This window comes from Ictidomys tridecemlineatus, chromosome 1 (genome assembly GCF_052094955.1).
Source record: "Ictidomys tridecemlineatus isolate mIctTri1 chromosome 1, mIctTri1.hap1, whole genome shotgun sequence".
In the NCBI taxonomy this organism is placed as follows: Eukaryota; Metazoa; Chordata; class Mammalia; order Rodentia; family Sciuridae; genus Ictidomys; species Ictidomys tridecemlineatus.
Window position 1 is genome coordinate 89,528,047 of NC_135477.1, and position 27,675 is coordinate 89,555,721.

At 38.1% G+C, this 27,675-nt stretch overlaps 1 protein-coding gene across 3 annotated transcripts in view; it reads right to left on the minus strand.

Annotated features, from left to right (window-relative positions):
* Window positions 1-571: 571 nt before the first annotated feature.
* The window catches only part of Homer1 (homer scaffold protein 1), a 152,340-nt gene continuing 125,236 nt past the window's right edge, over window positions 572-27,675 (minus strand). For 2 of the 3 annotated variants that reach the window (XM_040273715.2, XM_005328997.5), the window contains exon 9: window positions 22,582-25,719. In XM_040273715.2, coding sequence (XP_040129649.1) covers window positions 25,531-25,719 — 189 coding nt within the window. In that variant the 3' untranslated portion in view covers window positions 22,582-25,530. Of the gene's footprint in view, window positions 10,613-16,103; window positions 16,246-22,581; window positions 25,720-27,675 lie in introns of those variants that run through there. The other variant, XR_005728638.2, reaches the window with a different exon arrangement.

Below are 27,675 nucleotides of genomic sequence, written 5' to 3' on the forward strand. Positions count from 1 at the left end.
TGTGGGACCTGGAGTCCATCTCCAGCATGGCGGTGGGGAGGGCAAATAAAAAGTAAAAGTAACTTGAAATAGCAATGAAAAAATAAACAACTACATTTATAATTTTTGAAGAATGGAAAAGAACATTACCTAATTCAGATGCCAAAATGCCTTAGACTTCAATGATTGAAGGAATTAGAGGAGGTGCAAAAATAAGGCTCCCATAGTTTTTTTTTTTCCATTTTTTTAATTGATTGTTCAAAACATTACAGAGCTCATGATATATCATCTTTCATACATTTGACTCAATTGGATTTTGAATTCCCCAAGTACATAATGCAGACTCACTTCTGTTACATACTCACATTTTTACATAATGGCATATTAGTGACTGTTGTATTCTGCTACCTTTCCTATCCCCTACTATCCCCCCTCCCCTCCCCTCCCCTCCCATCTTCCCTCTCTACCTCCTCTGCTGTTGTTCAATTCTCTCCCCTTTTTTCCCCCTCCCCCTTGCCCCACATAACCTCTTAAATTTTGTGTATCACTGAAGGTCTCCTACCATTTCCATATGTTTTCCCTTCTCTTTCCCTTTCTCTCCCCCCATTCGTCTTAGTTTACTGTTAGTCTTTTCCTCATGCTCTTCCTTCCTGTTCTATTCTTAGTGGGTCTCTTTATATCAAAGAAGACATTTGACATTTGTTTTTTAGGGCTTGGCTAGCTTCACTTAGCATAATCTGCTCTAATGCCATCCATTTCCCTGCAAATTCTATGATTTTGTCATTTCTTAGTGCTGCATAATACTCCATTGTGTATAGCTGCCACAATTTTTTTATCCACTCATCTATTGAAGGGCATCTAGGTTGGTTCCACAGTCTAGCTATTGTGAATTGTGCTGCTATAATTATTGAGGTGGCCGTATCCGTATAGTGCGCTCTTTTAAGGTCCTCAGGGAATAGTCCAAGAAGGGCAATAGCTGGGTCAAATGGCGGATCCATTCCCAGCTTTCCCAGGAATTTCCATACTGCTTTCCAAATTGGCCTCACCATTTTGCAGTCCCACCAGCAGTGTACAAGTGTGCCCTTTTCCCCACATCCTCGCCAACAGTTATTGTTGTTTGACTTCATAATGGCTGCCAATCTTACAGGAGTGAAATGGTATCTTAGGGTGGTTTTGATTTGCATTTCTCTGATTGCTAGAGATGGTGAGCATTTTCTCATGTGCTTGTGGATTGATTGTATGTCCTCCTCTGAGAAGTGTCTGTTCAGGTCCTTGGCCCATTTGTTGATTGGATTATTTGTTATCTTATTGTTTAATTTTTTGAGTTCTTTGTACATTCTGGATATTAGGGCTCTATCTGAGGTGTGAGGGGTAAAAATTTGTTCCCAGGATGTAGGCTCTCTATTTACCTCTTTTACTGTTTCTCTTGCTGAGAAAAAACTTTTTAGTTTAAGTAGGTCCCATTTGTTTATTCTTGTTATTAACTCTTGGGCTACGGGCGTTCTATTAAGGAATTTGGAACCTGACCCCACAATATGTAGATCGTAGCCAACTTTTCCTTCTATCAGACGCAGTGTCTCTCTTTTTATATCTAGCTCCTTGATCCATTTTGAGTTAACTTTTGTGGCTGGCGAGAGAAAGGGATTCAATTTCATTTTGTTGCATATGGATTTCCAATTTTCCCAACACCATTTGTTGAAGATGCTATCCTTCCTCCATTGCATGTTTGTAGCCCCTTTATCAAATATAAGATAGTTGTAACTTTGTGGATTAGTCTCTGTGTCCTCTATTCTGTACCATTGGTCCACCTGCCTGTTTTGGTACCAGTAGCATGCTGTTTTTGTTACTATTGCTTTGTAGTACAGTTTGAGCTCTGGTATCGCTATACCTCCAGATTCACACTTCCTGCTTAGAATTGCTTTTGCTATTCTGGGTCTTTTGTTTTTCCATATGAATTTCATGATTGCTTTATCTATTTCTACGAGAAATGCCTTTGGGATTCCGATTGGCATCGCATTAAACCTGTAGAGAACTTTGGGTAATATCGCCATTTTGATGATGTTAGTTCTGCCTATCCATGAACAGGGTACATTTTTTCATCTTCTGAGATCTTCTTCTATCTCTCTCTTTAGGGTTCTGTAGTTTTCATTGTATAAATCTTTCACCTCTTTTGTTAGGTTGATTCCCAAGTATCTTATTTTCTTTGAGGATATTGTGAATGGAGTGGTTTTCCTTATTTCCATTTCAGAGGTTTTGTTGCTGATATACAGGAATGCCTTTGATTTGTGCGTGTTGATTTTATATCCTGCCACTTTGCTGAATTCATTTATTAACTCTAGCAGCTTCTTTGTAGATTCTTTTGGGTCTGTTAAGTATATTATCATGTCATCCGCAAATAGCGATAATTTAATTTCTTCTTTTCCTATTTTTATGCCTTTAATTTCTTTTGTCTGTCTAATTGCTCTGGCTAGTACTTCGAGAACTAAATTGAATAGAAGTGGTGATAGAGGACATCCCTGTCTTTTTCCAGATTTTAGAGGGAATGCCTTCAGTTTTTCTCCGTTTAGGATGATGCTAGCCTGAGGTTTAGCATATATAGCTTTTACAATGTTGAGGTAAGTTCCTGTTATCCCTAGTTTTTCTAGTGTTTTGATCATAAAGGGATGCTGTATTTTGTCAAATGCTTTTTCTGCATCTATCGAGATGATCATATGGTTCTTGTCTTTAAGCCTATTGATGTGGTGAATAGCATTTATTGATTTCCGTATATTGAACCAGCCTTGCATCCCAGGGATGAATCCTACTTGATCATGGTGCACAAGTTTTCTGATATGTTTTTGTATTCGATTCGCCAGAATTTTATTGAGAATTTTTGCATCCAAGTTCATTAGAGATATTGGTCTGTAGTTTTCTTTCTTTGAAGTGTCTTTGTCTGGTTTTGGGATCAGAGTGATGTTGGCCTCATAGAATGAATTTGGAAGAGCTCCTTCTTTTTCTATTTCTTGAAATAGCTTGAAAAGTATTGCTATTAATTCTTCTTTGAAGGTTTTGTAGAACTCCGCTGTATACCCATCCGGTCCAGGGCTTTTCTTGGTTGGTAGTCTTTTGATGGCTTCTTCTATTTCTTCCTTTGTTATTGGTCTGTTTAAATTGTGTGTGTCTTCCTGTCTCAATCTGGAAAATCATATGCCTTAAGAAATTTATCGATATCTTTGCTATCTTCTATTTTATTAGAATATAGGGTTTCAAAATACTTTCTAATTATCTTCTGTATTTCTGTAGTGTCTGTTGTGATATTGCCTTTTTCATCCCATATATTAGTAATTTGAGTTCTCTCTCTTCTTCTTTTTGTTAGCATAGCTAAGGGCTTGTCTATCTTATTTATTTTTTCAAAGAACCAACTTTTAGTTTTATCAAATTTTTCAATGGTTTTTTTTGTTTCAATTTCGTTGATTTCTGCTCTAATTTTAATTATTTCTTGTCTTCTACTACATTTGCTGTTGTTTTGTTCTTCCTTTTCTAGGTTTTTGAGGTGTAGTGTGAGTTCATTTATTTGTTGGTTTTTTCTTTTTTTGATGAAAGAACTCCAGGAAATGAATTTCCCTCTTAAAACTGCTTTCATTGTGTCCCATAGATTCCGGTATGTTGTGTCTGTATTATCATTTGACTCTAAGAATTTTTTTATCTCTTCCTTTATGTCTTCTGTAACCCATTGATCATTCAATAACATATTGTTCATTTTCCATGTGGTGTAGGATTTTTCCTTCCTTTTTTTATCATTGATTTCCAATTTCATTCCATTATGGTCAGATATGGTGCATGGTATTATCTCCACGCCTTTATATTTACTAAGAGTTGCCTTATGGCATAATATATGGTCTATCTTTGAGTAGGATCCATGTGCTGCTGAGAAGAACGTGTATCCACTTGATGATGGTTGGTATATTCTATATATGTCGGTTAGGTCTAGGTTATTGATTGTGCTGTTGAGTTCTATAGTTTCTTTATTCAGTTTTTGTCTAGAGGATCTGTCTAATGGCGAGAGCGGTGTGTTGAAGTCACCCGTAATTATTGTGTTATGGTCTATTTGACTCTTGAACTTGAGGAGCGTTTGTTTTATGTACGTTGCAGCTCCATTGTTTGGTGCATACAAATTGATAATTGTTATGTCTTGTTGGTGGATGGTCCCTTTTAACAGTATATAGTTTCCTTCTTTATCCTTCTTAATGAACTTAGGTTTGAAGTTGATTTTATTTGATATAAGTATGGCCACTACTGCTTGCTTCTGAGGGCCATGTGAGTGGTATGATTTTTCCCAACCTTTTACCTTCAGCCTGTGTATGTCTTTTCCTATCATATGAGTCTCCTGAAGGCAGCATATTGTTGGATTTGTTTTTTTGATCCAGGTTACTAGCCTATGTCTCTTGATTGGTGAGTTTAGGCCATTAACATTTAAGGTTACAATTGAGATATGATTTGTACTTCCAGTCATGCTTCTTTATTTATTTATTTTAGTTTGGCTAGTTTTACTTTTTGGTTATTTTCCTCCTCCTTTACTGAGATACCTCTTGTTGTTAGTTTTGGGCACTATTTTTCAATTCCTCTTCTTGTAGTATATTGCTCAGAATGCTTTGCAGTGCTGGTTTTCTTGCTGCGAATTCTTTTAGCTTTTGTTTATCGTGAAAGATTTTAATTTCGTTGTCAAATCTGAAGCTCAGTTTTGTTGGATACAGTATTCTTGGTTGAAATCCATTATTTTTCAGCGTTTGAAATACATTGTTCCAGGATCTTCTCACTTTCAAAGTCTGTGCTGAGAAGTCAGTCATTAACCTAATTGGTTTACCCCTGAATGTAATCTGCCTCTTTTGTCTCGTAGCTTTTAATATTCTCTCCTTGTCCTGTATGTTGGCTATCTTCATAATTATGTGTCTTGGAGTTGGTCTATTATAGTTTTGAATGTTTGGGGTCCTGTAGGCTTCCAGGATTTGGCAATCCATTCCATCTTTCATCTCTGGGAAGTTTTCTACAATTATTTCATTTAATATGCTGTCCATTCCTTTGGTTTGAATCTCTGTGCCTTCTTCTATCCCGATGACTCTCAAATTTGGTTTTTTAATGACATCCCATATCTCTTGAATAGATTGCTCATGGGATTTAAGCATCTTTTCTGTGTTGACTATACTCTTTTCAAGTTGATAAACCTTGTCTTCATTATCTGATGTTCTGACTTCTACTTGATCAAGTCTATTTGTAATATTCTCGTTTGAGTTTTTAATTTGGTTTATAGTTTCCTGCAATTCTAGGATTATTGTTTGATTTTTTTTAAAGATCTCTATCTCCTGGTAGAGCTTGTTCTTTGCCATTTGAATTTGTTTGTTTAATTCATTTTCAAAATATACTTTTATTGCTTGGACTTGCTGTCTCATGTCTTCTCTAATATTCCTTTCCATTCGAGTTAGGTATGCCTTGAGTTCTTTCCCTATCCCTGCTTCTGATGTTTCTATGTCCTCTTGTAGAATTAAGTTGTCTTGCATTGTTTGTACTCCTTTTTTCCCTTGTTTTCTCATGTTGTCCCCGTTGCTTTCCAGCTCTATTGGATTGTCGTGTTTATGCTCTCTTCTATAGATTTGTTTTGGTTCCATATTACTCTGATGTCTATCCTTTGTGTTGTTAAACTATGCCTGCTAACGTGGATTCCGTTGTGAAGGAAGATCCGACGTCCGAGCTCCAGTGACGACACTACTTTGCTATGACCAGCCCCAGTTCCTTGCCGGGGTGTCCTGATGAGGGGGTGTGACTGGACTGTCTCTGTTTGGTTTCAGCTCCCAGTTGCGGCAGGCAGGTGGTCTCCAGCCGCCCAGTATCACAGGCCGCGGGCGGGTGATCAGTCGCCTGCGGGCGGGTGTTCTCCTACCGCCCAGCTATGCGGGCAGTGGGTGAACTGTCGCTGGTGGGCCTGCGGTTTCCAGCTGCCCAGTCTGGAGGGCCTTGCCTCTAGCCTCCTGGTTTCTCTTGCTAGTCTTGGTTTCTCCTGCTAGACCAGATTTCCCCTGAGTGATGGTTCTCGGCAGTTCAAACTGTACTCTGGGCCTGCCGTTTGTTGGGTGTGGAGGGTGACTATTGGGAATCCCGGCACTCTATTGTTTTGTTTCCATTGTGGGTGATAGAACTGTACCGCTTCCTTCCTTTATGCAGGCTCACTCTGATACTCCCTCCCACACCTTCTGTAGCCACAGGGCAGGCCGCGCGAATCAGTCGGCCTGGATCTCCGGGGTCCCACAGTTGGCGATTGGGATCCCAGGCACTCTGTCCTTTGGATTTTCCTGCTTGCCCCTCCCCCAGCTCTAGCTAGACAGGTTTTGTTTTGGCTGCAGATGGGGAGGGGGGGTTGCAGGTCAGGTGCCTCTAGTTCCCCCCTAGTCTTTATGCAGGCTCACTCTGATACTCCCCCAGCAAGCCTAGGAGAGATTTTATGCGAGTTCCCGATGTATCGGGGATGGGCTGAGTGCCACATACCTGTTTTGTTGTTGAGATCTTTCGGAGAGTGGCGGTGGATATTTCAGCTTTTCAAGATGCTGGCTGCTGATTGCTTTGGTGGAGTGTCCGCTGTGGGGGATGGGACTGTACCGCTTCCTTCCCCGTCTAAAATCCCGTACTCAGCCCGGGGGTCAGTGCGGGCCTGGCTGGCGGGATTCCACCTGATCGCAGCCACGCCTCTCCCTGCTTGCTAATTCTCCCATAGTTATATATAATGTACATGAAATAGCCATAGATCTATTCTGGTCATTAAGATTTTTTAGAAAAGGTTAGTTCTCATTTAAGGTCAGGCATTTTATTATCCACTTGCTTGACAACTGATGTAGTGATTCAACAGGATTCACTACACACCTACAGTATACCGTGGTGGATACGTATGTATCTACAGTAAGGGGTTACAGAGATGGCTGGGTTGCAACTAAGAAGGCCACGTCTCTTGTCTTAATGGTACTCTGTAAAGTGGGATGCGCTGGACGTCTACATCAGACTCACGCACAGTCCCACCACATCTCACATCTGAAACACAAAAGGGGCCTCAGGAGAACACAAAAAAAAGGCACACAGCCTACAAGAGGCACTGCTGGAAGGGTGTGCAGCTTCACCTCTGCAGTCACCTCCCAGAAGAGCTGTCCCTCGCTCCCTGGAGAACCTAGGAGTCCACTCAGGGTATCAGGAAACACTAGTGCTGCTTATCCTGAGTGGCTTATTCTAGCAACCTGGAATCTTCCTCCTGAAGGTCTTGTCCTGGTCATTCTGCTAAGGTGGCAACTGATTTCCTAGGAAACCTGCGAGAAGAAGAGTCACCATCTTACCAGCACAGTGGGTGGAAAGGATCAAGAACACTGCTCTCACATGACTGTCATTCTGTCTTCCAAACCAGTTCCAGCACTGGCACTATGCTTGCTCACTGCCCAGATGTCACTGGGGCAGACCACAGTGACCTGTATGGGGAACGTCCTGCCAGGCTCTACAGTACCAGGTACAAGTGGGGGAGGTTAGGGTGCAGCCAAAATCTGGGTTTGCCAGGCTGTGGCTTAAAAATCGGAGCCACATTGGACTGAATGTTAGTTTAGTTTTCAGAAAGGCCTAATTTACTCCCTGGCAGTGGTTTTTCACTGCAAGAATGTGATTCAACTTCAATCAAGAAAGTGCTCTGATGAATGTTCTCCCTGGGTAAAATGTCTGCTCTTTCAATAGCCATCAAGAAAAAAATTATATGCAAAGAATAAAAGGAACAGTAATGACCAAGAAGCATTTCACAGTCACAGAGAAAGTTCCTAACAAGAAGTAATCTATTTTTACAAATGCAAATGAGAATGGAAATTTAAAATGGTCATTTCCACCATGCAACAGGCTTTTATAATTGCTGCCAAGTTCTACTATGATCATAAATGCCTCTCATTCATTCACTTGCTTGCCAAGGTTTGACCCTTAGGCTTCTCAAAGTAGTTCAGAACTGGGAATGTTCTGCCTCTCATCTAGAATCCAGCCTTTTTTTTTTTTTTTTTTAATATAGCTTTAGCTAAAGATCTTGAAGAAACTGAGAACACAGGAGATGAAGACACCTGCCATCAGTTACATGGTGTGCTAAAGACCTTGGTAGGTCACATGTGTGAAGAATACCAGCAAAAACAAGCGTGTGGAGTTCTTTATGGAAGAAGATGCCAAGAAATGTTCATTGCACTAGTCATGGGCTGTCAACATTGGAAATACCCTTAGTCGTCACTTAAATAGGGTGACACATCTTCTCTACCTACAATCTAGTAGGAAAAAACAGTTTTGAGCATAAGCTTCTGACAAAAGCTCTGGAGCCCCTGAGATTTAATAGACGTAAAGAGACCTCACTTCTTCCTACAGACAGGACTGTCACTCAAAGGGCTTGGCCCTTAAGAATTGGAGGAGCCCTGAGCTTTATGGGGACACTGAACACGGTATGGAATGCAAAACTGCTAGTAATGGACTTGGCTTGAGTTCATTTAAGTGGAATCCAGTGGAAATATTTGTTTCCTCTTCATTCTCATTCGCAATAAAAATGGAATAAAATCACTGATCACATTTTTTAAAAATTCAAAACAAAAATTCAAAAGCCAAACTCTAAAACTTCTAATTAAAAATCACATTTAATTAGGATAGAAATTCTAATTAAAACAGCTATTCATATTTGCTCTCCATGTGGATACCAACATGATTCTTTTTTTTTTTTTTTAAAGTTGGGAGAACAAGGAAGCAGCAGCAGATGCAAGCTTGAGAGAGTGAGAGAGGAGAGAGAGAGAGAGAGAGAGAGAGAGAATTTTTAATATTTATTTTTTAGTTCTCGGCGGACACAACATCTTTGTTGGTATGTGGTGCTGAGGATCGAACCCGGGCCGCACGCATGCCAGGCGAGCGCGCTACCGCTTGATCCACATCCCCAGCCCCGCCAACATGATTCTTGAAGTGATATTTGTAAGATCATTCTTAGCAATAACAGCAAATCTTATTTTACTGATTGACTAATTTGTACTGGGGATTGAACCCAGGGGCACTCCACCACTTAGCTACATCCCCACCCCTTTTTAATTTTTACTTGAGACAGGGTCTCGCTAAGTTGCTGAGGCTGACCTCGAACTTGGATCCTCCTGCCTCAGCCTGAGTAGCTGGGATTACAGGTGTGCGCCACCATGCTCAGTAGCAAATCTTTTTTTAGATGAGATACCACTTGATGCATGACATTTTAAGCACTGCAATCAGGTATATCAGAAAATAAACATTTTGAGGAAAATAAATGTCAACTGAAAGAACTTGACTGTAACCTTAACAATAAATAAAATGACGTGTATACCTCTAAGAAAAAAACATTGAGAAGAAAATTTATGATATGAAAAGAATATATTGAGTTTTTTTCCTGATAGAACTCCTTATTTTAACAAAGTGAGAACAACTGGAATAGAATGCAAAAATTCTTTGAACCAAAAAATGAAGGAGAAAAAAATAACAACTTACTGAAAAACCAGAAGCCCCACGGTCCTCGCACCTGCACCTCAACATCAGGCTGAATTTCAAAGGCACTTTTGTGGTTTCTATGCTGCTCCACATGGCATAGTTTTGAGGAACCTGTACATATTCCGGACCCCCAAACATGGTCAGCTCCCAGTATGCAACAGGCATACTGCTCAGGCAAGGTGCACCAGAATATTCATGTTGAAATCTAAGTTAAAGGGGGTTCTTTGTTGGAGACAGCGTATGAAGAAAGGCTAAGAAGTTTCTCTAAATGGAACAATGTGGTGTTACTCCCCTTTTGTCACACTGACTTCCCTCTCTGTATTCGCTCTCCACACCAACGACCCTGAGTGGGTCTCTTTTCTAGAGGATGGGGAAATAGAAGCCTGGGCACCAATACTGTCAGTATTGCTGCCAGAATTTTAGCATCCAGAACCCCAGGGCCTGGTTTTCTGAAAACCTGTCCCCAAGGCTCTGTTGAGGCTAGGTGCATTAGTGTACTCTGGCACAAGTGGGAAACTGTATTTAGAGTGTAAATGAATCCTTGCAGGCAACTCTCCTGCATGTATTCCCCACTATGTACTAAGCCAGTGTCATGAGAAGCAGGTATTGGATGGGTGGTGTGAGCACTTCATGGACTCTTAACTTTGTTCTCTCATTGTAAAACTTACAGTATAGTCTTTGGATCAAATAACAAGTCAGGTGACACCAAGAAGAGATTGACTCATGGTCAGAAGTTCAGGCGACAGATTAGAATCTTCCCCATAACTCTGCTCTGGGGACTCCAGCTACAACCTTTTAAGTGAACAGTCAGCTCCATTTCTCTCAGTATCTTTTTTTCTTTTTTCTTATTGTTGAGGTTGGTAAAAGAAGACATGCTTCTTAGAGAAAGAGAGGAGTGAAGCCCACCTGAGTTCAAATCGTATCCCATCCTTTCTTGCTCCTCTGGTGTTTGGTGACTGCTCCCTGGAGTCTCCGGCAGCTACTCTGTGGAGTGGACCCTCTACTCACATTCTCAGAGCTTCAGGATGGACAAAGGTGAACAGGGTGTGCCCAGCACATGCTGCAAGCTCAACTCTCCTTCCCTACAGTTACTCCCTTTCAAATGGAAAGGACCCTGTTGAAAAAACAATTAGAACTAGAATTACAGGTTTGATATATCCTGTTTTCATGAACTCATTGTTAGCAAGGGGAGAGGTCAGACTTTTCTTTTTTGTTGAGACCCAAGCTGATATTTAGCAGGCACTGGCTCAGAGCCATATCAAATGGGAGAATTAAAGCAATGGTGGGTTGGCAACTGCATTCTACCCAGCTTACTTGGCTACCGATTAACAGCCAATGGATGTGAAGGAGGGTCATGTTGATATGTTCTTCAAGCAGAAGGGGACAACATTCCACCCAGGGGACAGTCTTAGGCGGGAATCTTGGGGAAAATTTTGACAAAATGCCTTTCAATTGTCACTCTTTACCTTGGAGGAAAGCCTTGTATCTTCTTGGCTGGTGAAAGTAAAAGCAGAGCTGGGTACAGTGTCATATGCCTGTAATCCTAGCAACTTGGGAGGCTGAGGCGGGAGGATCGAGAGTTCAAAGCCAGCCTGGGCTACTTAATGAGACTCTGTCTCAAAATAAAAAATAAAAAGGGCTGGGAATGTAACTCAGTCATTAAGTGCCACTGGGTTCAATCCCAGGAGCCAAAAAAAAAAAAAAAAGTAAAAGTAGAAAATAGATCCTGGCTGGCTCCTAAAATGTGTTTTATTACTTATTTTTGTTCAATTCTTGTTTATGATATTCGTTAGTCACAGCAAGGAGCTTATGATCAGCTTTGACACTGGATTTGGAAAAGGAAAATTTCATACTGATGACTTATGAGATTAATGGCTACACTTCAAAATGGTTGTGATGAAGAAGCAAAGCAGCCTATTAAGTCTATTAAGGAGGAAAGTTTCTTCTATCACTGGGCTCGGGGTTACCTTGTTTCTTTAAATGCCCCCTACCATTATGCAACCAAATGTTTAATTTTTGCTATTGCTATTGATATATAGGTAGACTATTGGGAAAAAAATCTCTGAATTATTGATCAGAATAAGTTTTGTAATTAATAAGAGAATAGCAATTATAAGCCAGTGGTCAGCCTTAGAGATACAGTTTTTAAAACATGTAAAACTATAGTGATCCATTTTTATTTATTTAGCTATTGTGTATCTTGTCAAATTCATAAAAGATTTGAAGTACCTATGGTTAAAATATATGTATATATATCTCCCATCAGACAGTAAAACAAGAATAAGCTGATAAAAAAATAGGAAGGGCAGCAGAATAGAATATACAATATGATTGATGTATGTACATTCCATGTATGTATTATATGTCAAAATACATTCTGCTGTCATGTATGACTAAAAAAAAATAAATCGTATGGTTAAAAAAAAATAGGAGCAAGAAAAAAATAAATGAGGGCCAAAAGAAAGAAAAAAACTAGAACTATAAGAATTGAGGAATACTGTAGCAATGAAGCCTAAGTCTTGAGTTTCCTAGAAGCCAGGGTGATAAGGGAATGATGGGTTTATGTAGTTCTCATTGCCTAGAAGTAAGGAACAGGGCAAAAAGAACAAATTTATCTAGTCCTACTCTCAGAAACAAATTTGAAATAGAGATCTTTTCTCAAAAGGGAAATTGAATAATGTATGGGAGAAAAAAACAATAACAAAATATGAAGAAGTATTCCCTGCATACGTGAACTATGATCTGCCACGTTCCCTCCAATCAGTCCCTGGTTGTTAGAATCCCGGCATCCCCATTGCAACCAGAACGTGGCCTCAAGTTTGGGTGTAAAGCCAATAACTTCTTCAACAATATTAAGAAGAGATGTCACAAAGACTTTTAGTTTGTATCTTTGAACTATTCTTGGACTGGATGTTATTGGGTTAATATGAAATCAAATGATCTGGGTGTGGTGGCGCATGTCTGTAATCTCAGCAGTAGGATCACAGGTGAGTGGTAAGCAACTCAGTGAGAACCTGTTTCTAAAATTACAAAAGGGGATGTGGCTCAGTGGCCAAGTGCCCCTGAGTTCAATCCCCGGTACTCCCCAAAATAAATAAAAATAAAATGATAGTTAAAAATTGATTATCTGGTATCACCTGTCAGTTCTTTTTGAGGTCATTTTGGATGGTGCTTTACAAGTTCCTTTCTAACTCTTTTCTCTGCACAGACTTTGAATATTAGGGGTTGCTATGGCTCCTACTCTGTTCTCCTCACCCTCTATTTGATAACATGTTGCTCATAGCTTCATCCAGTAACTCCCAGTTTATCCTCTTCCCCAGGCTTCAAATCTGGAAGATCTCTGGAGAAGCATCTCAGCCTCCAAATAGTCAAACAGAACTTCTTTCCAACCAAATCCAGGAACCTAGAATCTTTTCCTCCACAGAGTTATCATGTCTTGAAAAGTCTAGAAGCAATGGGTACATTTTCTCAGACCATAGAGTATGTGAAGAACATGATTTTGTTCAAAAATACATTCTCTTGCCAGGCATGGTGGGGCATACCTGTTAATCTGGTGACTGGGGAGGCTGAAGCAGGAGGATCTCAAGTTCAAAGCCAGCTGCAGCAACTTAGCAAAGCTTTCAGCATCTCAGTGAGATCCTACCTCAAAAATAAAAGGATTGGGGATGTAGCTCAGTGGTTAAGGGACCCTGGGTTCAATGTCTGCTTTTAAAACCAAAACAAAAACTTTTTTTTTTTTTTTTCCTGTCAGGCAGAAAAAAAGCAGCTTTTTAAACTCAAGATAAATTCAGCCAATTTAGGGTTTCCCTTCTACCACCTCCCAGGGGTTACATCCAAGCTCCAAGTCAAAGTTCTTGGGAGGCTGGGGAAGTGGCCAGTGCTGCCCCCCATCCACTCAGGTGTTTGCTTGGACCTGATCCCTGGGCCTTTCTACCCTGGCACCCACTGACATCCATTAGGTCTGGTCCCAGACCCACCCAGGTCCTCACCCAGACACAGCAGCATTTTTGTTGACTATTTCTAATTCGAGTGGAGAGGGGTCAGACAGGACTTTTCAGATGCTTTCCATGTTGCTCTGGAGTTCAGAGGAACACGTTGGCTCAGCCTAAAGAGCACATGGCCATTTCTATGCAGTGGCAGCAGCGTCACCCCAGCCCAGGGGAATACTTCTATAGGTCAACCCTGGGCCCTGAGGCAAGTGTGGCCTCTGCGCTTCCTGAGGTCTCTCTCCTTGGTCTTCCCCATGCTCCAACCTGGCGAGGGAGGCAGGAGGCGGGAGGCAGGGATCCTCACCACCCTCTTAGGCGGTTTCCCTTAAACTCTTCCTCATCACCTGGGAGCATCATTTAAAAAAAATCTCAGTTGAGGAATTCTCAGTGGGAAACTCAAAAGTAGAGAGCAGGCCCCAGCGTTGTTGCAGCAAGAGGCCCATCCTGAGGCCAAGGCTCTCGGACACTTCTGTGAGTGCCCAGATTGGGGGGGTGGTGAGGTGGAGGAAGGAACAACAAATGCCAAAAAAGAAATAGAAACTGGAAATTCAAAAATATCCTCCTATCACAGTCTCTTGAGCATCTTTCATATTTAGTTCAGCTGTTTTTCATCATTTCTGGTTTTCTTTCTTTACCTGGCTGCTACAATTTAAAAAGGTCTACCTGACTCTGGTCCTGCATATCTTAAGTCATTGTTTTGTTTTGTTTTGGGGTATTTGGGGATTGAACCCTGGGGTGCTTAACCACTGAGCCACATCCCCAGCTCTTTTTTGATACTTTATTAGAGACAGGGTCTCAGTTGCTAAGTGCCTAAGTTATTGAGGCTGGCTTTAAGCTCACGATTCTCCTGCCTCTGCCTCCCAAGCTGCTGGGATCTAAGTCAGCCTTAATTCTGTAGTTGGTGATTTGCTTTCTCTGAAGTGAAACCTGGTCGTTTGGGGTGGAGTTATGTCTCATGGGTGCCAGCAGCTTTTTACTGCTGCAGGGAGCCCGGACCGCTGAAGACCTGAGACGGAGTCCACAGAATGAAGCTAAGCCACTGATGAGCCCAGACAGGGTTTTGTGACTGGGAATTTGAATGTGTAGCTTGCTGTCCCACCACTTGAAGTCTCAAAGTGAATCTGTTCAACTTACATCTCAGCTCCAATATCACCTCCTTTATGTTGCTAGTTAATTCCTTTCTGTTTAGATTCCTTTCATTAACAGAGCTGATGTCTGGTTAATGGGCACACTTCCTTCACTATAGTGTTGGTTTGTTGTTGTTTTGTTTTATATCACTGGGGGTTGAACCGAACAGAACTCTATCACTGAGGTATCACCCCAGCCCTTTTTAAATATTTTAAGACAGGGTCTCCCTAAGTTGCCCAGGCTGGCCTTGAACTTGTGATCCTTCTGCCTCGGCCTCCTGAGTAGCTGGGATTACAGGTGTGCACCCCTGTGCCTTGCATAGACTGTGTCTCCTCATCTTGCACCCCAGGGTCTAGCACACCGCCTTGAGCCATTGTAGGTGCTCACAAAACATTTAACTGAATGAACGAACAGCCAACTAGCAGGAGATGCTAGGAGAAGCAGAGTCAACGGCCAGGTGACAGAGGCTCCTGATCTAAGGAGACAAGATCTTGAGAGTCAAGCAATTCCCTAGTTCTTCTTTCCACTTTGTCCTGCCCTCTTCTTCCCCACTGGACATCTACAAAGTGCAGAAGTTTGGTTTTAAACTTTTCTACATTCCCTTAGTGGTCCCCCAGGCATCCTCAGATGGTCAGATGGTGGCACTGTACAATACTTGATGGACAAAGTCATTAAGTAAAGACACATCATGCTGTCCTCATTTTTTCTAAGGCAGGAAGCACGTCCAATCATTCAGTACATTTATTGAGCAGTTATGATGTTTAAAGCATGTTGCTAGATGTTTATAGTATTTCAGAAATAGTTTCATCAAGCCTAGCTAAAACTTCTCAATTTGAGTTTTTAGAAGCATTTGTTCATCCAGAGTTCATGTTCCCTAATGATGCGGGCTAATGACGTGATGTGGGACAATAGGTACTATTATTTATTGGGTACCAAATAATCCTGAATATCATTTAACAAGTAATCTCAAGGTGGGAAGAAGAACATAGGACAGAAAAGACAAAAATATGGAAATGTTTAAACTGTAATATATCCACAAAATGGAACATTTTAGAGTTACAAGGAATAAAGTACGTCTATATATACCAACTTGGCTAGATTTTTCCAAGAGATGAAGAAAAATGCAAATTGTGTAATAAAACAAACCATTTGATATAATTTATGTACTCCCTCCCCTAAAAACTACTTAAATATACACATATTGTTTAAGTGCATATAAAATGCTTAAAGATGACACTGAGCAGATTATTTTAAGAGATGGAACTGAGAGGTCAAGGGTGACTTTTGCTTCATCTATATTATTAAAAACAGTTACAAAAAGAAAGAAAACCCCTTGCATATTTAAAGTTTTTTTTTTCTTAAAAAAGAGAAAGGGAAAGAGAAATTCAAAGATATAATACCATTATGAGATGGGAAGCAAACCATTTGATTCTTTTCATTAAGTGACAGGTTGTTAAATATTGGAAATCAATAAACTTTGATACCTGCCTTCTTAAAAAATATCTGCAGGACACAGTTCAGGCACGCTGGCGCGGGAAAGGCACAGAGGCGGCTGAGGGCCTGTGTGTGATTCTTGGTCTGCTTCTCCCTTGGCCAATCACTTAATCTTGCTGAACCTCAGACTCCCCATCTATAAAATGGGGATAACAATAATACTTAGGTCACAAAATTGTGCAAACTCTTGTGAGATGGTGTACTTGGCCATGCACCACAGACCCTTTAGTTCTGTTTTATATTATATACGATGCTGGGATCTCAATGCACAGAACATACTGCAAAATAAAGACTCTGCTAAAGAGACCAAGATTAATCACTAAATAGAAAAATATGAACAACAGAGGTTTAAAAGTTATCATTTATTTAACAATTCACAAGAAATTTCCAAATTTTATGTGTTATTTGGAGCCAATCATGAATATTAGTAGCTCCTTTTTTCTTCCTGGACTGTCAAACATGCTCAATTTGTTGCTGAAGTAGCACAGATCATATCTACTCAAGGAATTCAGACTAAGTTTAAATGTAACTTAAACCAGAAATAAAAAAAAAAATACCATGCAGCAGTCTAAAACCAAATACAAAGAGCACTTTTTGCCATCAATTTGAGATAATTTCTATCCAAGATAATATGTATGCAGTTATTTATTTATGTATCAGTAAGAAAAAAGAGTAAAGATCATTTAAGATAACAGAAATGCAGAAGGTCTAAACTTTCTATAGCAATGCAAATGCAAAAATCACCTGGTCCTATGATGAATTCGGTTCCAAAATAACATATTTAAAGATACACATAATACACTTAAGCCTCTAGAACTTGACTCTAGAGAGGCAGATGAGCCATAGAAAGTGGTTCTAGTTAACTTCTTTTTGGCTGTAGTCTTCACATCCCTTTTGAAAATAACCATATTAAGTCCACCATGTTAACAGAAATATTGGCACAACATTTAATCCAATCAGTAAGTCAGTAAGAAAAATAAAGCTATTTCCATAAACATTTAAGACTGGGTCTACAGAAGACAGAAGTTACTCTTCTGTGGATGCCATTTCTACATTTTTATCCAGTTTGCATGCATTGGCAAGGGCCTGATTCACATTGAGAAACAGCAGCAATTCTTTACCAGCTCACCTTGAAATACCAGGGAAGCTCTTCAGTTCACCAAGGATGGCTTATTCTGGCATCTGCACAAAAGCAGTTAACCTGGCTCTGATCTTTGCTGGATTTCAGTGTTTTAAACTGCTATAAAACATATATTTGTTTGTTGGCCTTTAACTCCTTTAAAGTAAAATATATTTTAAAAATCAAGTATTAATGAAGTATCTCAAAACAATATAGTTGGAATACTATTAGCCTGAGACATGAGTTTATGTGATTTATTTCTGTGTGAAACCTGGCATATTCTAGGCTTCCATAGTCCCCACTCTTTTGGTTGTCTACTCGCCCCCATGGCCATTCCTCTTGAAAAGCTCTTGCCCCGTACCTGGGTAAAATTCAAATTTCCAGCCTGTATTCGCTCCATTTTTCACATCCTCAATTACCATTATGTGTAGTGACAGTTCCCACACCTCTATCTTCAGTTCCTATATTTCTCTCCTAAGTGCCATCTAAACTCACAGCTGCATTTGGATATTCAACATGCATTCTAAACTCAAAATGAAGCTAATTTCCTACTCACCTTCTTCTTCTTTTTTTTTTAGTTGTAGACACACACAATAACCTTATTTATTTTTATGTGGCGCTGAGGATTGAGCCCAGTGCCTCACGCATGCTAGGCGAGCGCTTTCCCATGGAGCCCAGCCCTTCTCATCTTTTCTCTCTGCGTCCTTATCACCACCCAAACCAGGCATCTCCCTGCTCTTGAACTCAGTATTATCTGGGTTAGCCAATTCCGGAGCAGGAGTCAGCCTGCATTCCTCTTCTCCTTGCCATCTAAGTTAGTCAGAAGTCCTATTCACTCTACCTCCGAAACACCCCAACACTGCACCTTTTTGGTCCCCATTACCATCACCTTAACACTCTCAACAGAAGATTGTTGTGGTTTGCAAACTGTCAGGTCTTATAAAGCATTTAATAAAATTACATCACTTCTTTGTCACAACAAAAACCTCCATCTCTTCATTATCTTCAGAAAGAGACCCAAATCTTTCCTATGGCTTATGATGTCCTTCCTAATTTGTCCTTTGCCTCTTTCTCTATACCCTTCCCTAGAGCCTATGCTTCAGCCGTGCTGGCCTATTCTGATCTTCTAAATGTCCCAATGTTCCTCTTCTGACCCTCTGCACATGACATACTCCGCAATTCTTTTCACTTCCTCTTCAATATGCTATCTCCTGCTCCTCCAGCAAGACTCAGGCAGGGATCCTCTTTCTCATGTTAGCATCTCTTTTATCTTAGTGCTTAAGCACTGGAAAGCAGCTGTGTCCTGCACTAAACTGAACTTCTCTCTCTCTAGTCTATTTCAAAATCAGGTTTGGGCCATAGTAGGTGCTCAATAAATGTTTTAGGAAAGAATGAATAAAAGGCATGAATCAGAGGCCAATGAATCACATATAGGTCTATTAGGAAAACACTACCCCTGAGACTGTGATTTCCCAGGGAGCTGGCACCTTGTTCTACGAACTTTTAAAATTTATCCAATTCAAATTTTTGGTGGTTTCTCAGAAAGTTAAAAAATAGCATTACCATATGAACCAGCCATTCCACTCCTAAGTATAAAATCCAAATATAAAGTAGGCACTCAGATACTTGTACATGAGTATTCACAGCTGCATTGTTCACAATAGCCAAATAATGGAAATAACCCAGGTATCTATCAGATGAATGGATAAACAAAATATGGTCTATATGCACACAATAGAATTTTAGTCTCAAAAAGGATTAAAATTCTGTAACATGCCACAACATGGATGAATTTTGAAAACATTAAGCTAAATGAAACAAGCTAATGACGTCATGTGACAATATGAATGTTACAACAAAGTCCACTATTACGTATAATTATAATCTACCAATAAAAAGCTAGACACAAAAAGACAAATACTGTACCATCCCGTTTATGTCAGGTACCTAGAACAGATAAATTTAGAGGCATATAGAAAGGAGTTCATCAGGGATGATAAAAATTTGTAGAAATCTGTAGTGGTAACATGACACTGGGCGTGTACTCAGTGTCACCGAATTGCACATCTAAAAAGGGTTAAAATGGTAATTTTGTTATATATATATATATTATATATATATATATATATAATATATATTTATCACAGTAAAAAAGGTAGACAATTTGACACATGAAAAAAGAAAAAGAATTCTTGAGAGTTCTTCTCTTCTTGTGCTTAGCATGATGTAGTTGCTTTGATAATCGTTCACTGAGTATCTGCTCTGACTGGAAACTGTACCAACTGTTTCACCCAGCTCCATAAACTTCTGTGACTCATCTAATTATTTAATCAAGCTGGAGAAGCCTTAACTTCTATAGAACAGCACAGACCACCAGGTCACCTGGAACTGACTACAAAGCCCATATCAAACTACCATTTGGCACTGGGGGATGTTTTCCAGATTTACAACAGTATTGTTGGGGAATTTAAGTGATGAAATGCCTTCTTAAGGCCTTTATAAATAGTTTGCTACTTAAATTTTATAGACTGGATTTCAACATATGAAAAATTACTTACATTTGTTAGATTATCAGAAGTCTGGAAGCTTTTTTCTTTTTTAAAAATTTGGGACTAAAACACATGCTATAAATAAGACACCTGTAAAGAAGGTGCAGTTTATAACTTAATGACAACAAGCATTGGAAACATCAAAGAAAGTGGAAAGTTCAAAACCAGTGAACATGAAATAGTCAAGCAGCCCTAAAAGATATTCTAGAAGAGGAAGGCAGACAAGCTAGAGGAAAAAAATGTATCAGAAATATGAGCAAGACCTTTACCTCTTGACTGGCTACTAAATGACCAGATCAACAACTGTGGGGACATAGCAGGTATAGTCATTACAGCCCTTCCTGTTTTTGTCCCCTTCCCCTTCCAAAGGAAGACCTCTGGAAGAGCCACCACATGTAGAAATAAGATGTCAAGCAGGGGCTGGGGATACACCTCAGGTGGTAGAGTGTTTGCCTTGCATGCACAAGGCCCTGGGATCAATCCCCAGCACCCCCCCCCCCCCCCCCGCCGCCATACACACAAAAGGTCAGCAATTAGTAGAGGACCTGCCACATAGCAGATGTTCAAAAGATACTCCCTGCAGCTCTATTTCATACTGAAGTTATAGGGAAAGTACATAAGGCTGGGCGAGGTGGTACATGCCTGTAATCCCAGTGGCTCAGGAGGCTCAGGCAGGAGGATCACAAGTTCAAAACCAACCTCATCAAAAGTGAGGCACTAAGCAACTCAGTGAGACCCTGTCTCTAAATGAAATATAAAAAAGGGCTGGCGATGAGGCTTAGTGATTAAGTGCCCCTGGTTTCAATCCACAGTACCCCCCCAATATATATTTTTTCATTTTTTGTGCTATAGAAATGGTCTTAATTTTGCATTTATCAGGTACTTATTATGTTAATTTGGCATTATTAGGGCAGAGTAGAGTAATATTTCCATTTCTCAGTATATATGATATAAATACATCTGACAAAAGTAGGTCAGAGTTCCATAAAATGGTGATTTCTCAACCTTGGGTGTCTTAGATTAGGTCATAAATCCTGGTAAGTGAAAGGGTCTTGTGTAAGTCTTAAAAATTTGTTAGGGCAATTCCAATCCATGCAGTATCAGGGGGGCACTTTGTGTCTCTGGCTATCCTGATATGCCTTAGATAAACACCAAAGTTATTGTGCCCCTATCCTTTTGGCTGGATCTGCTTTAACATAAAATATTCCCTCTCCATCTTTTTTTCCCCACCAAGAGGCAAGGTCTCACTCTGTTGCCTAGGGTGGCCCCCAAATCCTGGGCTCAAGTGATACTCTTGCCTCGGCTTTCTGAACAGCTAGACTACAGGCAGCCTCAGCCATGCTCGTCTGAAACACTTTCTCAAATCTAACAGGCAGAAAAGATACCACAGAGATCAAGAAATTGACCAAAAGTCAGTTGGGTGTTTGTGGCCATCTATTCTAGTGCAACTTTTCTTCCTGGTACACACGTTTTTGGTGAAAATGACTTGAATTTTTTTTTTACTTCTCCTTTTGGTGCTGGGGATTTAACCCAGGACATTGTACATGGTAGGCACATGCTCTATCACTGAACTACATATGCTTCCAGCCTGCTTAAATGTGGCTTTTTAAAAAATCTAGTGCCCTAAGCAGAAATCATAGAGCAGTGTAGTTCTGACTAGAATTTCCTTAGATAAAATTATTAGCTATTTTACTAGGTAATAAAGATGCAAAATATTAATTTTAATATCAAATACTATTAATATTTAACACATATAATTCAGTTAACTATTTTTATTCTTGTGTGACATCTATATATCAGTTTCCCATAAAGAAAAACTGTCATAAAAAATTTAAGGTCTATGAAATTTTACTCATTTCCCTTATGGGGTCAAAATGATTGTATTTTATTGCTTCCACTTTTGTATAGAGCTGTCACAATTCTGAGTAGCTTAGACTGCCTCTATCTATCAGGTTTTAAAATTTGTTTTTTAGGACAGTGGAATAAATGTGTTTTTAAAAAATTAAGGTGCAACTTAACAAGAATATTAGGAAAAAATACTTTCTCAGTTTAGAGTATCATGAACAAAAGCATGTGCTTCTACTTCAAAACTATTCTTCCTGAAAACTTCTAAAATAATTTTCTTAACAAATACTTGTACTTTCAGCCCAGTGTCCTACTTGAGAATATAAAAATATGTCAATCTCAACTACTTCTTACCTGAAAGTTTTCTTAAGGTTTTATATAAATTAATCTATCTCAAGATTGTGATAGACATTCAGCAGACAAAAATTCAACGAAGACTACTTCATGTCTTTAAGTACAGAATTTTGGGATGTTAAAATCATTTGATATCAAAGAAACAAAAGGATTAAAATCACAATAACAAACCCACAAACCTCCCTGGCCTGCCTCCTATTCTAGTACTGACAGAAAATAGGACCACAAAGAGGGCAGTTGAAGAGCTTATGCCAGAGATAAATAAGAACATGGTAGACAGAGACACACATGGTGGAGAATAAATTTAATTTTAACAGGAGAAAGGAATGCGTTCTTAAAGGTGGTTGTGGTGGCTTAAGCCTGAGTGTTCCTTTTAGTTCCACCTGTAAGAAAAAAAATACAAGTTTTTCCTCTAACTGCTTCCCAGCAGTTTCAATGACAGCAAAACATCAAATTTATGATGGTGCTAGACATCTTCTACAGGGACAGGGAAGATGCAACTTGTTGAATGTTTTTTTAGTCTGAAGAGAGAGGGAGAGAGAGAAAAAGAGGGAAAGAGAAAGAGAGGAGAGAAGAATAAAAACTAATTTTCCAGTCGGGGAAATACTTATAAAACCTTTTATGTCAAAGTTAGGATTTCACAACGAACACACTAATGCAAAATCCAGTAGCACCTGTAAGATTTAAGTAAATGCTGTCATCACTTAAATGCTTTTAAATTTCTGTAAAAGTCTGAAGGAAATAAAAGATGAAGTACATTCTCCAGAGAACAACAAATGTATTTCAAAATAAAAACTGTATTTTGTTTTTCTTTTTTTCCAGGTTTTTTTTTTGTTTTTGTACAAGAATTCATAGTTATAATGACTTATACACAATGGAATCAATCTCTGCTCTCTTCCTCTGTCATTTCAAGTCCACATGTTCAGGCTATAGTCCCCAATATCATGTTCTGATAAATATATCACCACAATTTAATCTAAATATAGATACATTATATAATACTTGTCTCTGGGAAAAATCAAATTTTAATATGCAAATATTTATATAATACAGAAATGGAAAAAAAACTACAGTAGGCACACAACCTAATTATGAGTTGTAGAGGATGATTTCTAGATACTCTCCTACTGTAAATGAATGTTTTAAATAGTCTTAGTAAGAAGGTTTTATTTATATGTGCACTTGTGTCCACCTTATCCCATATTTTGTACGTTTACTGACAATCTGGGAATTTAAAGGTGCAGCCCTCAAGAAATTGTTAAATCAGTTAAAAACAAAAAAAAGAAAGAAAGAAACAACTAGGTTCTATTGGACAAGGAAAACACTCACAAAATTTCCAATTTTAAATTTCGTATCAGTAGGAAAATATTAAAAATAATTTTCTGTATATACATATGGGTATATGTATATGTTGAATTACACATATGCCTCACATTATCAATACAATTCAAGTGGAGACATTTTGGTGAGTTATTTTCCCATTAAATGACCACTATGTCAAAATTTAAAAATATTTTATTACATCATTAAAATAATTCACTTACCATTTCAATAGCTTATACTGTTTTTTTTTTTAAGTTTTTTTTTAAACTCTTCATAACTAAATTCCCTGATCCCTAGTATTAGTCCCTTATTTAAGTTAAAACCTGGTGCTCTTTGTACTTGAAACTCATGGATAAAATCACATTGACTTCAAAATTCTATCCATCAAATAAATTTTATTACCTGATTTATCAGAGAAATATCTTAGCTCTGAGCATATGTACCTAAATTATTCTCCCTATAATAAATAGGTGAGGAAAATACCCTAAAATAGCTGGAGGTAACTTACATGATGTAATAGCACATATAATACATGATGATTAAGTGTCTGATATAAACTTTTCAGAAACACCTGAAAACTCACTTTAGAAACTAACTTTAGAAACAAATCATTTATTTTTCACTCTAATATAAATTAATATGTATGTATTTATATACATACACATAGATATAAAACAAAATTATCTAGTGTTGAGTAGCTATTTATGAGTGAAAAAATGGTTACAAATTGATTAATTAGCTTAATTTCGTACTTGACAATTCAATCATTTGGGGTACAAACAAAAAGTCAGTGCATTTATTGACTCTTTAGAGTCAAATACTCAAGCATACACTTTAAAAAAGAACCCTCCTCAACATGACAGGCATTGTACAGCAAGAATATATGTACTCTGATGCAATTCCTACTCCATAAGCAGACCAGACAGAACTTGGCTTACTTTTAAAATATCCTCATAAAAGAAATATATAAAGAAATGCATGTTTGCTAAAAGTCTTTTAAAATTACATCAAAACAACATTAAAACTTGCTCACTGAGAAGAGCCTGTTGGATGTAATTCCTGTTTTGAAATGCCTAGTTAACAGTTCAGAATATTGCCTTGTGAGGTTTGAATAAAGATGTGGTTGATGTGAAGACCCAGCCAGGGTACATGACTCCATCTCCATCTGCCATGATCACAATTTAGATACAGTCCTCTGATGGGCTGTTTGATGTAAATGGATCCCCTTGAAAATAGCTATACACCTTAAAATTATCTATAATAAACAGTTTCCCAATAACCATTATTCATAAATTGAAATGCGTTGATCTTTCAGAAAAGATTTCTTGCAAAATATATAAATAAATGTAACTGCATATTTTCTGTAAATATACTTAACATTGCTAGACAAGACCGTCAATGACGGACTGCTGTATTTCAGTTCTGTGTGTCAAATTTATTAGAAATTTAAAAACAAAAATTTCTGAGGGACTCAGCTGCCTTTGTTAGTTGGCTTTAAAATGTATAATAAAATGGGAGACAATATCTTCTCATAAATACATGGAGTCAATATGGAAAAGTAATCTATACAACGGACAAGATTAGAGAACACCAGAGTGTACCAGAGTAGTCACCAGAGTGAAAAATCTTCCAGTACAAAAAAGGGAAGAACTCTATACACCCAGTTATAGTGTCTTTCATTTAAAGATGCAGCTCTCTCTCACTCCTGGCAAGAATTAATTGGTAATGGCACTGCTTTTCAGCAGTGCAAAAATATCCTGAGAAATTATTCAGATTACAACAAAAGACAGGGCTTTCATCACTAAGTTTTTGCACAAAACACAGCTCTAGATATCATAAATAAATTAATTTAAAAAGCAGATAACCATCACTGTGTTGAACACAAAAAGGGGATGTGACCCAGACATTGTTAATTCTCCCATTGGCTAATATTGGAAAGAAAAAAAATTGCATTAAGTCTATTTATAACTTTCTAGTTAACTATGGCCAATAATATACATGGAGGTAATTTGTAGTTCAAGTTTTTCATCTCTTTTTTTTTTTCCCCAACTAGCTACAAGCTGAATTCTAAAATTTACACTGAAATATACAATTCCAATTTTCAAAAGATCCTCATCCTGGAGTTATATTCAATTTTTTTTTGTGTGTGCAATCTTGATGCAGAGCCCAAACAGTTCTACGAAGAGAGACAGTGTATCTTTTAATCAATGGCACTGAAATTTCACTTTCCTTAGCTGCATTCTAGTAGCTTGGCCAAGTTATCTCGTAATTCTGTTAGTTCAAATATTTTTCCATCCAGAATTTCTAACAGTGTCTTCAGGTTATTGCGAAAAGCTTCTTGTTCGTTCTGACTCTTCTCCAGACGTTGCTCTAAGTCAGACAGCTGTCCCTCCAGATCTTTGTTCCGAATTTCTACTTCCTTCAGAAACAAAATTATAATACACATATATATGTCAATTCATCTCTTATAAAACAATACAGCTTTGTTATTTCTAACATTGTGTAATAATTCTGACACTGAGGATGAACTAGTGAAGCTCAATTTAACACAATTTAAGGGAATTTCAAGACTAGGAAGGTACCTCAAGAGAACTATGTAGTTTTACTGACCTGCTGGTTTATGAATCCCTCTAACTACCCAAGAAAAAGTTACTGACTTGATTTTGGGCCAGGCAACACTCTAGGTACTTTACATCTAGACAGGATTAAAGACACATTTCATGGATTATTTACCTTTTATTTTTACTGCTGCCTATCTACTTTTTCCTAATACAAAACTCTTAGCAATCTTAGGTAAAAATAAGCAGAGAAATAGAGAAATTGAGTTTTTCTCCTTATGGCAACTCTAGGAAAAAGATTTAGTGAAGAAAACAACAATCTAAGATGAAACTTCAGGCTATATGTTAATTATTATGTTTTTGCCTCAATATTGAATGAATGCACATGTAAGAATATAGTTCAACTGCTAAAAAAATCCAGTAAAGATAAACAGTAACTGCATTACAGAAATATAAAGCTAACAACTCCACTATGCTGCGAGGGAAAGAAAAAACTACAAAAGGGAAGCAAAAATTTTTGACAACAAAATAATATTTTTAAAAGTTTACCTAAAACTTATTTAGTAATTACTACTGCTTTAAAAAATTTTTCTAAATTCCACAAATATAACAAAGTGAACCTAAAAATAAAATGACATAATTTGAGGTAGTGATTTTAATTTTAGTTAAAAAAAATTGAAAATGATAGAAAACCAACTATAACTTTTCTTTTGATGGTGCTGAAGATTGCACCCAGGGCCTGTGCAAGCTAGGCAAGCACTCTACCAACTGAGCAATATCCTTAGCCCTCCAACTATCACTTTTAAAATAAACTATTCAAATAAACAACAAATTGAAAGTTATATATCCTTTCTGGAAAACCCACTTTTATATCTAAGAGGAATTAAGTGACTGACATGAATTATAATGGAATATGTACATTATATGGAACAGTGAAAACATTTTGGTGTTAGTTACACAACATGAATCAGACACAGAAAATAAGATGTTTCAAGTGTTAATACATCAGTTCAATGTAAATCTCTAAAGAAATTCTATCAATCTAAAGGATAGTAGAAAAATTTTAAATTAATATAATCTGGTAAAAATTTTAAATTAACACAATCTGGTAAATGTAAAGTGAAAGGAACAGAATGTGAAGCAGCATACTGCCACTGGGCCGAGGACACACACTGGGAATTTATGTGGAAAGAGGACAGAATTCTGGTGCTGGAATTACAGGTATTTTTTTCCCTAAGAATTATTTTTCTTACAATTTCTTCAAAATCAAAGTTTTAAAAACTAATTGGGAAATTGAATATATTTAAGAAAGTAACAGTTTATTTAGAATTCTGAACATAATCACATGTTTTGACAAGATAATTATGAGCAAGGATCAAGCAAGGATGCCACAGATGAACTGCAGGAAAACTTAAGGTTAATAAAACAACTGTAATGATTTATAAATGAAGGGTTTAAGGATCCAATCTAATCTCAAAGTATTTACTGTCAGATGTTAACCATGTATGTTTCTAATCTCCTTTTTCTGAATAATCTGCAAGGTAAAGATAAGTAAACTGAGAATAGAATCTGAAATTAAAAAAATATTTATAAATTCAGAAGCCAAATCTGTGGAGGCTATAACTATCAAGGAGGAAACAGATCCTGTGATCAAATGTAAAAATTCCACTCATGATTGCACAGCATACTCTCTTGCTGGCTTAAACAATAAGCTTAAGGACAGAATGTTTTCCAGCTATAAAAATAGACCAAATGTCATTCACTAGCAAATACCCACTTTACCAGCCACCACCCACTTTGCCCTCTAAAGCCTTCTT